This window comes from Daphnia magna, linkage group LG2 (assembly GCF_020631705.1).
Source record: "Daphnia magna isolate NIES linkage group LG2, ASM2063170v1.1, whole genome shotgun sequence".
In the NCBI taxonomy this organism is placed as follows: Eukaryota; Metazoa; Arthropoda; class Branchiopoda; order Diplostraca; family Daphniidae; genus Daphnia; species Daphnia magna.
Window position 1 is genome coordinate 4387737 of NC_059183.1, and position 11725 is coordinate 4399461.

The 11725-nt window shown below is 38.6% G+C and overlaps 1 protein-coding gene across 1 annotated transcript; it reads left to right on the forward strand.

Moving 5' to 3' along the window:
• Positions 1 to 1830: 1830 nt before the first annotated feature.
• Positions 1831 to 6770, forward strand: LOC116915750 (muscle M-line assembly protein unc-89). Its single transcript, XM_045168917.1, has 6 exons — positions 1831 to 2175; positions 2259 to 2311; positions 2378 to 2656; positions 4331 to 4486; positions 4720 to 5744; positions 5834 to 6770. Exons 1-6 carry the CDS (start codon positions 2145 to 2147, stop codon positions 6567 to 6569), a joined length of 2280 nt encoding a protein of 759 aa, XP_045024852.1. The 5' UTR covers positions 1831 to 2144; the 3' UTR covers positions 6570 to 6770.
• The last annotated feature ends 4955 nt before the right edge of the window (positions 6771 to 11725 follow it).

Below are 11725 nucleotides of genomic sequence, written 5' to 3' on the forward strand. Positions count from 1 at the left end.
AAACTAGTATTTTTTATTTTTACTAAACGAACTGTCGTGGAGAAGTTTCAGATTTGCTTTCCTTTTTGTTTTGTACAGAAGAAACGCAGTCAAGGATGATGGAACTGAATTGTTTTATATCTTTCAGGCCTCTTGCACATTCAATAGTGTCTACGATTTTTTGTTTCGGATTGTTAGATTTATTCGAGCTGGTTATAAATTTGAATATTTATTTGCAGCAATCGCTTTTCATTGGTATACGATGTCAAGCAAAACCCCGCCAAATGATACGCTCGATTTAAAACGGTCTCGTAACAGTCGAGTTTATAGGGTCTCGTTCTGGAACATTTGAATTCGACAAACAAGCGGACTATGATATTGGTTGCGCTTTATAAGATACACCTAACGTGAAGCGCTAATAAATTCCAGAATTCCTTTACGAAAATATGTGCAACTTAATTGCGACTATATATAGATTAAGCTTTCTGGTTCTCTTCTTCTTTTTTTGTAGAGCGTGAAAAAACTGGCGCCAATGTCGGAAAGCGCCAGGTGTAATTAATTGACTTTCACGGTGATTTCCGGTTGTTGAATGCTGCACGTTACATATAGCGACAAAAATAGTTTTTGGTTTTTGTTTCTCTCTACTTCATTGTGGAGAGCGGAAAGAAATTATCGCAAGGACAACAATAAACAGTTTAACATCAAGGGGGGGCTAAAGATCGTGTGCTTGCAGCTTAGTTTCCGTATCTATAATCATTTCGAATTGTGCACGCCAGAGAAAACACGGGTATATGAAAGTCGTTTTTGATTAAATAAACATGCATAGGTGAAGACGAAGACATTTTTATTTTTCCTTTTAACTTTAGGAAAACAAAACGGAAAAAGTTGCGCATTCACACGCGCTATCTGCATTTTAATCTGACATTTTCTCGAACCGAAAAAAGACGCACACAAATCAAAATATAAAAATACATGCGGTAAATATAACTTTCCCCGACTCGTACGAAGAGCAGGCCCGTACACAAGTTCTGCAATGCAATAATGCAGTGCATATCTTTTTGTCTATCGCAGGGCACACAAGGAAGCGCTCTCTCTCGTTACCTCCTTGCTTTTCACCAGAGTTTTCCATTCGAAAAGAGGATTTTTTGTTCCTTTTAATAACTCGAGCATCATCGGCAATTAAAAGATAGCAAGTTAAAGAGAGATCGCCAACCACATCGAGCCAGTAGTCTGCAATATGGTCATCTATTTTAATGGGCCGTGCGCGTTACACTCACGTTCTTCTTCCTCCTTTCCAGTCGTTTTTCAAAGGGGGAAAACTCAGACGTTGATCAGGTCGTTACCGACTGCAACCACGGACATTGTGTTGACTTCCCTGTCGTTAACATTTGTCTCAAAATTCGTAAACATATTGAAATTCGATCGCCATATAAAAATAAAATAATGAACGTAACGTGCGCTGTTGAATTCCAGTGCTAAAACATGGCAGTTTGCATTTTACGTCATAGCAGTGTGTCGTAGTTATAGCTCTAATTTAACAGCGTCAAGTCCAGGCCAAAACAGCTCGAATCGAGAGCTCATATTCTTTTAACTGTCCAAGTGGGATATAGTTCCATAAACAAGAGCCCTCGGGAGCTAAACTAAAATAAGAAGATGGAAATGGTGTGGAGGAAAAGAAATGATGGCATATATTATAGCCTGGGCAGTGAGTATATTTGATAAAGAAGGGGAGAAAAGATGATGAAGACTTGGCGAAAAGAGGAAATGAAAAAGAGCGCCACCACGTACGGTACGAGTCATTCATGCGCCTGCAGTCTTGTGTCGGTATAAATACCACTAAGTCAGTGGAACTAGGTCTGATCAACCGCAGTCTTCCGCTGGCCATCAGGACGTTCAAATACTTTTGCTGTGCTCAACGTCCAATACACTCGCAATAACGCGAGCGCAACCAGGCCCAGTTTAGTTCTCTTGGCTTTTTTTTGTTGTTGTTGGTTTTAGATTTATCATTTTTTGTTTCGCCTCCTGCTGTGCGATTTCGTCAATTGTTTTCAACTAGCGTGTTCAATTGACTTCCGAGGCTACAAATAGTTTATCTAGAACAGCCACGCCAGCTAAAGAAATTGAGAGATAGCTATAGCGCTTTCGCAGTCGAGTACCATTCGACCATGAGGATCGTCGCCTTGTACCTTGTCTGCCGTAAGTTGAATTAACCACGCACTTGTGGAATTTAGTACGTTTTATTATGCAAAAATTGTAACGGTCCTCGCCATTATTTACAGTTTGGTCGTCTTTGGTCTGTTCCACCTCCGAGATGGAACAGCCTCACCGCCAGGTAATATAATTAGGAAAAACAAGTCTATTGATTGCGTGACGTCATATGCAAATTGGATAAATTCAGAAACGCCAGCTGGACTGGAATGGTGGCGGTAGGATTTATCATTTCGATCATCTGGCACTGAGCTCCGACATCAGCGCCGAACACAGGGCATCCGGAGAAGAAAGTTCTAGTTCATCCGAAGAGGATCTGGATCCAGTTCATTCAACTAAATTGTCAAAGTCTGGATTACCGGGAGACCCTGGCATTGACTACCCTATTTTACCGTCCATCCCGTTAACTGATTTCCATTGTCGAGGACGTACGCCCGGTTTCTATGGCGATACCCAAACGGCGTGTCAAGTAAGTTCTCTTTCTTTAAAAACAAAGAAATTATTCCTTCTTTTCAGTCAATTAAAACGAGAGGATTTCATTGTTGTTATCGGCTAGTGTTTTGTCTCTGGCCACTTACACATTTGTAATGCGAGCCGCTTCAGCGTAGTATAGATTGTCTTTGCTTGTTTACGTTTTTTTTCAGTCAACTTTCTTTGCGCCGCTTAAACAGGCACATTCGTTTGTCAAGCAGAACGGCACAGATTTTTTTTTACAGATACAAAAAACAAAACGTTTTTGACTTGTCGATGAAAATTCGAAAAAAAAAAAAGATACAATATTATAAGGAATAGTTAGAAGCTTCACGTGGCCTTATTTTCCTTGGTATTTATTTTCGTTTCACGTGCGTTCGGCCGGGGGAAAACAACAGCCAAAGCTTTGGCAAACTACAGCAGCGTATTGAGCTCGACAGGAAACAAAATGTTATGTAAAGTAGTACAAAAGTTTTAGTTTCTCATGCTTTTCGTAACCATCATACCTATATGCTGCAACAGCCGCTTTAGTGGCCCCACACAACGTAAGCATTCTTTCGATCTATCTCTTTGTGTGTTTCCCTTCAATTATGACCGTAGGTGGTACATGTTCGTGTAAGATTATGCCCATCTGTTTTCAAGTCTTTGTTCTTTACCTCTCTCGTTCTTTTTCTCTATTTCCTGATGGCAGTGATGGTTACGATTCTCGTGATTTCTGGTGATCTTCTTAAGTTCAAAGTTAAACTAGGTGGGAAAATAGCAGAGCACTTTGACAACGAAAGTCACGACATTCGAAATTTCAGCTGTTCGTGACTTCCATCCCGAAAAAGCATTTTTTTTTTTGCATTTGCATTTGCTCTCATTCAAATCCTCGTTTCGGAAATATTTTGGCTACGCCATTTCGGTGAAACAAAAGAATAGGCAACATAGAATCGACCATTAGAACAAGATTGTTTCCTGGAATGTTGCTCGTCTATTCCTTTTCCTCGTGTGCCGACTTATATCAGTATAGCGTATACAATTCCCTTACCGAATGGCAAAAAAGAAATTCGGAACATTTGAAAAAGTTAGAGCAAAGCGAAGTGAGGGGTGGTACTAGCTATATAACCAAAATCTTCAAGAAGACTTTATAGAATAATTCGAAAACTTGCAATCTACTTAGCTGAATGAAGAGGAAACGAAATGGTCCATTGACATAGAACGAAACATTTTCGTGAGTTTTGTCGCCTTTTATTTTCCCCAACGATTTTCCTTTTTCTCCTTTTTTTTCTTCTTCATTGTTTCTCCTAACTGGGAAACTGTCCACCAAAACTACAAACCAATTAGAACACTTCCCTTCAGCTACTTTCTCCAATAACGGCGTGGGATGCGACACACATGGGCTCGATCATCTCCAACAACTATGGCACGGTAGCATCTGCCTTGGCTTCCTTTCCACTGCATAGATGCAACAACAAAAACAACAACAAAATAGACTTTCAATGCATAAAAAAAATAACGAGTGTTATGCTCGCCGTACGAAACGATCTCCTTCCTTCCTCTATTAAACTTCAATCGATTTCTTTTCTATCTGTAGTGCCTTTGTTTCTAGCAGATGCTAAGCTTAGCTTGTTGTTTGCGATGACGGTTTGTTCATTGTCGACGTTGTTTGCCTTTCTTCTTTTTTCAACAGGTGTTTCACGTTTGCGACATCAGCGGTAGGCAGGACTCGTTCCTCTGCCCCAACGGTACCATCTTCAGCCAGAAGCTCTTCGCCTGCGATTGGTGGTACAACGTCCAGTGCGCCACCACTCGCGAACATTACCAACTCAACCGCAACTTGTTCAAGGTAATTTCTCATTGCCACTTCTATTCGATTCCGCTTCCTCTTTCCCTTGTTTTGCGTTCAATGGGTTCGTTTCAACTTATTTTCTAGTTTGACTCATTGTCTTCTCTCGGCCGTTTAAATTACGTGCTGCTTACTCAGCTCCAATCACCTTGACCAATAAATCAAGCATCTAGCAAAATGAAAGCTATAACTTTAATATTTTCACTAAATTTTGGTTCTCTTCTTTTCGAAAGGGAGGTGATGTCAATCTATATGGAACGCCTTCTTTCTGGAACTGGTTGAGTGAATCGGAAGAGGTCCATTCTAAGACCCCATCACCGAAAGACAATGGAAGATCCCATCAGAAAGCTGCAATTCGGCCATACAAGTACATCGAAACTCCATCACCCGCTCCTCGTGGACCACCCGTACAACTTCAGAAGTTCACTGAACCTTCCGCGCAGCAACTAGAAATCGAGCAATTGCCAGAACCCGCTCCGTTGGTCCAGTCACAACCGGCTGAGCAGCCCGTAGTCGATTCGGCGGAGCTGGAACCGATCGGTCCTGCAAAGGTGGAACCCAGCCACCCATCGCAATGGGAATCCTTCATTCCTGCATCACGACCTGCTCCGCAAGTTGCGGCCACACTGCCACCAGCACTATTTGATGATGAAATAGCTTCCCAAGGATTCACGCGCCATTATCAAAACCACTACTTTAATTGGATGAACGAAGCTATTCATCCAAGCCCCGACATGGCTCCCGAATTAAGCTGGTCCGACTTGGGTCCAAACGGTCCGCTCATGACTGGCCATCGTAGTCAGGTGCCTGATGAGCAATCAACTGGGCAGCACTCACCGCCAACCGATCGACGCCGCAAAGCCAAACCTGCGGTTCAACATACTCAGAAACCAGTTGCTGTTAAGAAACAAACTTCGACTAGGCAGGCGTCTGTCTTGACACCGCCTACTCAACCACCTGCTTATGTTTCAAAAGCTGCTTCGTTTAATAAACAGATTACATCCCCTTCTAAGCAGGTTGCTACGCGACCACCCGTAAAGTCTTCTTCCAAACCAGCATCTAAACCAGGTGTTTCCAAGGCATCTCCATCCGTGAAAGTGATACCGACTTCCACCCCAAGATCAAAGCCTAATAAAACCAAACCCAAAGAGAGATCTTCAACAGTGACTGAGACGTTTGACAGACCTATGGCCAAGAACGACTACTTTAACGAAGACGAAGACGTAGCCCACTATGACGACAGCTCGAACAAACCAACGTAACTTCATCATTTCTTAATTGTTTTTTTCCTTCATTTTTTTGTCCTCCTTGATTCAATTTGCTCAATTAGTCTATATGCTTAAGTAGGAATCAAAGAATACGTGAAGCCATCGCAAGACAAACCAGCCGTTTCGGTAGCAAACTAAAAAAAGCCGGGAAAACGCATCAAATGGAGCACCAAGAAACCGCGTATCACACACAGAGAGAAAAGAAATTCGTGCCTAGTCCCAAAGTGATGCCCATAGTGCCCAGCCCACAAATAATGCCCAGTAGAGCGGATGCTTTGGTCGCCAATCCGTTCAACTGGGTAGCCTCACCTAGCCAGCCGGTGTCACTTTATAGAACGGAGCCGTTTTGGGGTCACTCCTCTGCCCAGAATCTTGCCTACCACAAGCCTTCTACCAGTCCTTTACCAGTATCCAGAGCCCAGCAACCTATTACTCCTGCCGCAAATTGGCCAGTTGGCCCGTCAGTCCGGAATACTGCAAGGCGGTCTTCGAAAACGCCAGCGGTATACCGTCCTTCGGAAGCCAGATCATTTGATCAATCCATCCCATCAACCAGAAGTACACTCGCTTTGGAGCGCATCCAACCAGCCTTCCGTCCAAGCCAGCCCATTCCGGCCATCACTTCAAACAGTCACCAACCAAGGGTAAGAACCCTACGAGCGCATCCGTCACCCAAGGCTCGTTCTACTGGCGTGAAACGAAAACGAAAGTCCAAATCGAAGGCCATCACTGCTTACGATCCAAGGCTGGACCGGCCTTACGGGCAAAACCATCCCATCTGGAAGTTGCAAAACTGGGAATCGACAAAAATTTGATGAAATTGTTTTATTTGTTTTCTCGCTTTCCTCCTAGACGTGATCCGTCTCTGTTTTGTTTTACCATAAGTTGTTTTACCTGTCATAGTCTTTATTTAGTTTGACTACTTTTCACACTTTTGTTCATCGTACTTGTTTCAAATTTTCACAAATCACATAAAGTTTTTTTTTTATCATTACAAAGATTTTTATACGTTTAAAGAGACCCGTCCAAAGATTATTCATACAAAATTGTATTCGATCACCATAGGTTCATAGGACCATAGGTTGATTGCTGTGCCGTGGCATGTGGAAAGTAGTGGCCATAACAGCACAGACCAAGAAGAGAAAGACTGTCATCGGCCTATACGTCCCCATAAATCATGCTCGTGCCTGCCGCAAGTTGGCGCTGCCTCTGCAAGCCGTACTTTTTTGCGGATTTTTCCGTTTCCCTACTGATTAGATGCTTCACACACCCGGGATTTGTGAATAAACTAGGGGCCCTCACTCCGTTCAGGAAGTACCTGATAGGGTACGGCCTGGTCGCCAATTCGCCATAATATCTCGGAAACCGTTTGCTCTTCCGGCAAAACAGACTCCGTATACATATCCTATGAGGCGTGCGCTGATCATCAACGCCTTCATCCCGCCTTCCCACTTTTGTCGAAATCCGCCAAAAACGACATCTCATGAAATTCTCCAAAAATCAGACGGCATAATCGAAAATGAACGCTGATTTCGATTTAGTCATTGGTTTTCTCGTTAAACTAGCCATTTTAAAAATTAACGAAAACAGTGCTGTTGGCGCACCAACTTAATTTATGGTTTTTAACGTTTAAATAAAAAACTAAAAGACCGATAGAAAAATAAACCTGATTTCCGTGATTTTCATTCCATTCTGAATCGAAATCATGTATTTTAAGCAAAATTTGAAATTTGGCAAAAATTGAAAAAGTGGGAAGGCCAATAGGAAAAAACCTGATTTCCGTGATTTTCATTCAATTCTGAATCTAAATAATGTATTTTAAGCCAAATTTGAAATTTGACCAAAAATGAAAAAGTGGGAAGGGTATAGAGCAGTAAAACATCCTGCGTTGCGCGTTTTTCACAAATGCGAAAATCTCATTTGTGTCCAAGTTGGTCTGCTGCGGCTGCAGCGTCTTATGGAGAAACCATCTTCTTCACGTTCAAAATTAAGTTTTCATAACTATAATTTAGATTTCCCCCTTTTCTTCCTAGCAGTGGGTACCCTATTCATCTTTTCATTTCCTAATTTTTTTTTCTAGCTCCAGTTCTATCTACTTTATTTTTACTTTTTTATTTAATTTTTGTTTGTAAGTTGCTCGTCTCTTTTAGCCGAAGAATTTCGTTTGCTGCCAGAAATTCGTCTGCTACAAAAGGATGAACTATGAACAACAAACCATTCACAAACAATAGCTAAATAAAAATAAACCAGATAGAACTAGGGCTAGAAAAAAAAAATTGGGAAATGAAAAAATGAATAGGGAATCCACTGCTAGGAAGAAAAGGGGGGAAATCTTAATTATATTTATGAAAACTTACTTTTTAACATGAAGAAGTTGGTTTCTCCATAAGACGTAAATGAAAAACTATAAGACCAATAGAAAAATAAACCTGATTTCCGTGATTTTCATTCAATTCTGAATCTAAATCATGTATTTTAAGCCAAATTTGAAATTTGGCCAAAAATGAAAAAGTGGGAAGGGTATAGCCTTTCCACTTTTGTCAAAATCGGCCAAAAATGACATCTCTTGAAATTCTCCAAAAATCATACGGCATAATCGAAATTGAACGCTGATTTCGATTTAGTCATTGGTTTTCTCTTTAGACTAGCCGTTAAAAAAATTAACGAAAACAGTTCTGTTAGCGCACCAACTTCATTTATGGTTTTTAACAGGTAAATGAAAAACTATAAGACCAATAGAAAAAGAAACCTGATTTCCGTGATTTTCATTCAATTATGAATCTAAATCATGTATTTTAAGCCAAATTTGAAATTTGGCCAAAAATGAAAAAGTGGGAAGGGTATAGCCTTTCCACTTTTGACAAAATCGGCCCAAAATGACATCTCTTGAAATTCTCCAAAAATCAGACGGCATAATCGAAATTGAACGCTGATTTGGATTTAGTCATTGGTTTTCTCTTTAGACTAGCCGTTAAAAAAATTAACGAAAACAGTTCTGTTAGCGCACCAACTTCATTTATGGTTTTTAACATGTAAATGAAAAACTATAAGACCAATAGAAAAATAAACCTGATTTCCGTGATTTTTATTCAATTCTGAATCTAAATCATGTATTTTAAGCCAAATTTGAAATTTGGCCAAATATGAAAAAGTGGGAAGGGAGCCTTTCCACTTTTTTCAAAATCGGCCAAAAATGACATCTCTTGAAATTCTCCAAAAATCATACGGCATAATCGAAATTGAACACTGATTTCGATTTAGTGATTGGTTTTCTCTTTAGACTAGCCCTTTAAAAAATTAACGAAAACAGTTCTGTTAGCGCACCAACTTCATTTATGGTTTTTAACATGTAAATGAAAAACTATAAGACCAATAGAAAAATAAACCTGATTTCCGTGATTTTCATTCAATTCTGAATCTAAATCATGTATTTTAAGCCAAATTTGAAATTTGGCCAAAAATGAAAAAGTGGGAAGGGCCTTTCCACTTTTGTCAAAATCGGCCAAAAATGACATCTCTTGAAATTCTCCAAAATCAGACGGCATAATCGAAATTGAACGCTGATTTCGATTTAGTCATTGGTTTTCTCTTTAGACTAGCCCTTTAAAAATTAACGAAAACAGTTCTGTTAGCGAACCAACTTCATTTATGGTTTTAAACATGTAAATGAAAAACTATAAGACCAATAGAAAAATAAACCTGATTTCCGTGATTTTCATTCAATTATGAATCTAAATCATGTATTTTAAGCCAAATTTGAAATTTGGCCAAAAATGAAAAAGTGGGAAGGGTATAGCCTTTCCACTTTTGTCAAAATCGGCCAAAAATGACATCTCTTGAAATTCTCCAAATATCAGACGGCATAATTGAAATTGAACGCTGATTTCGATTTAGTGATTGGTTTTCTCTTTAGACTAGCCCATAAAAAAATTAACGAAAACAGTTCTGTTAGCGCACCAACTTCATTTATGGTTTTTAACATGTAAATGAAAAACTATAAGACCAATAGAAAAATAAACCTGATTTCCGTGATTTTCATTCAATTATGAATCTAAATCATGTATTTTAAGCCAAATTTGAAATTTGGCCAAAAATGAAAAAGTGGGAAGGGTATAGCCTTTCCACTTTTGTCAAAATCGGCCAAAAATGACATCTCTTGAAATTCTCCAAATATCAGACGGCATAATCGAAATTGAACGCTGATTTCGATTTAGTCATTGGTTTTCTCTTTAGACTAGCCGTTAAAAAAATTAACGAAAACAGTTCTGTTAGCGCACCAACTTCATTTATGGTTTTTAACATGTAAATGAAAAACTATAAGACCAATAGAAAAATAAACCTGATTTCCGTGATTTTCATTCAATTCTGAATCTAAATCATGTATTTTAAGCCAAATTTGAAATTTGGCCAAAAATGAAAAAGTGGGAAGGGCCACTTTTGTCAAAATCGGCCAAAAATGACATCTCTTGAAATTCTCCAAAAATCATACGGCATAATCGAAATTGAACACTGATTTCGATTTAGTGATTGGTTTTCTCTTTAGACTAGCCCTTTAAAAAATTAACGAAAACAGTTCTGTTAGCGCACCAACTTCATTTATGGTTTTTAACATGTAAATGAAAAACTATAAGACCAATAGAAAAATATACCTGATTTCCGTGATTTTCATTCAATTCTGAATCTAAATCATGTATTTTAAGCCAAATTTGAAATTTGGCCAAAAATGAAAAAGTGGGAAGGGTATAGCCTTTCCACTTTTGTCAAAATCGGCCAAAAATGACATCTCTTGAAATTCTCCAAAAATCAGACGGTATAATCGAAATTGAACGCTGATTTCAATTTAGTCATTGTTTTTCTCTTTAGACTAGCCCTTTAAAAAATTAACGAAAACAGTTCTGTTAGCGCACCAACTTCATTTATGGTTTTTAACATGTAAATGAAAAACTATAAGACCAATAGAAAAATAAACCTGATTTCCGTGATTTTCATTCAATTCTGAATCTAAATCATGTATTTTAAGCCAAATTTGAAATTTGGCCAAAAATGAAAAAGTGGGAAGGGCCACTTTTGTCAAAATCGGCCAAAAATGACATCTCTTGAAATTCTCCAAAAATCATACGGCATAATCGAAATTGAACACTGATTTCGATTTAGTGATTGGTTTTCTCTTTAGACTAGCCCTTTAAAAAATTAACGAAAACAGTTCTGTTAGCGCACCAACTTCATTTATGGTTTTTAACATGTAAATGAAAAACTATAAGACCAATAGAAAAATAAACCTGATTTCCGTGATTTTCATTCAATTCTGAATCTAAATCATGTATTTTAAGCCAAATTTGAAATTTGGCCAAAAATGAAAAAGTGGGAAGGGCCTTTCCACTTTTGTCAAAATCGGCCAAAAATGACATCTCTTGAAATTCTCCAAAAATCAGACGGCATAATCGAAATTGAACGCTGATTTCGATTTAGTCATTGGTTTTCTCTTTAGACTAGCCCTTTAAAAAATTAACGAAAACAGTTCTGTTAGCGAACCAACTTCATTTATGGTTTTAAACATGTAAATGAAAAACTATAAGACCAATAGAAAAAGAAACCTGATTTCCGTGATTTTCATTCAATTATGAATCTAAATCATGTATTTTAAGCCAAATTTGAAATTTGGCCAAAAATGAAAAAGTGGGAAGGGTATAGCCTTTCCACTTTTGTCAAAATCGGCCAAAAATGACATCTCTTGAAATTCTCCAAAAATCATACGGCATAATTGAAATTGAACGCTGATTTCGATTTAGTGATTGGTTTTCTCTTTAGACTAGCCCATAAAAAAATTAACGAAAACAGTTCTGTTAGCGCACCAACTTCATTTATGGTTTTTAACATGTAAATGAAAAACTATAAGACCAATAGAAAAATAAACCTGATTTCCGTGATTTTCATTCAATTATGAATCTAAATCATGTATTTTAAGCCAAAT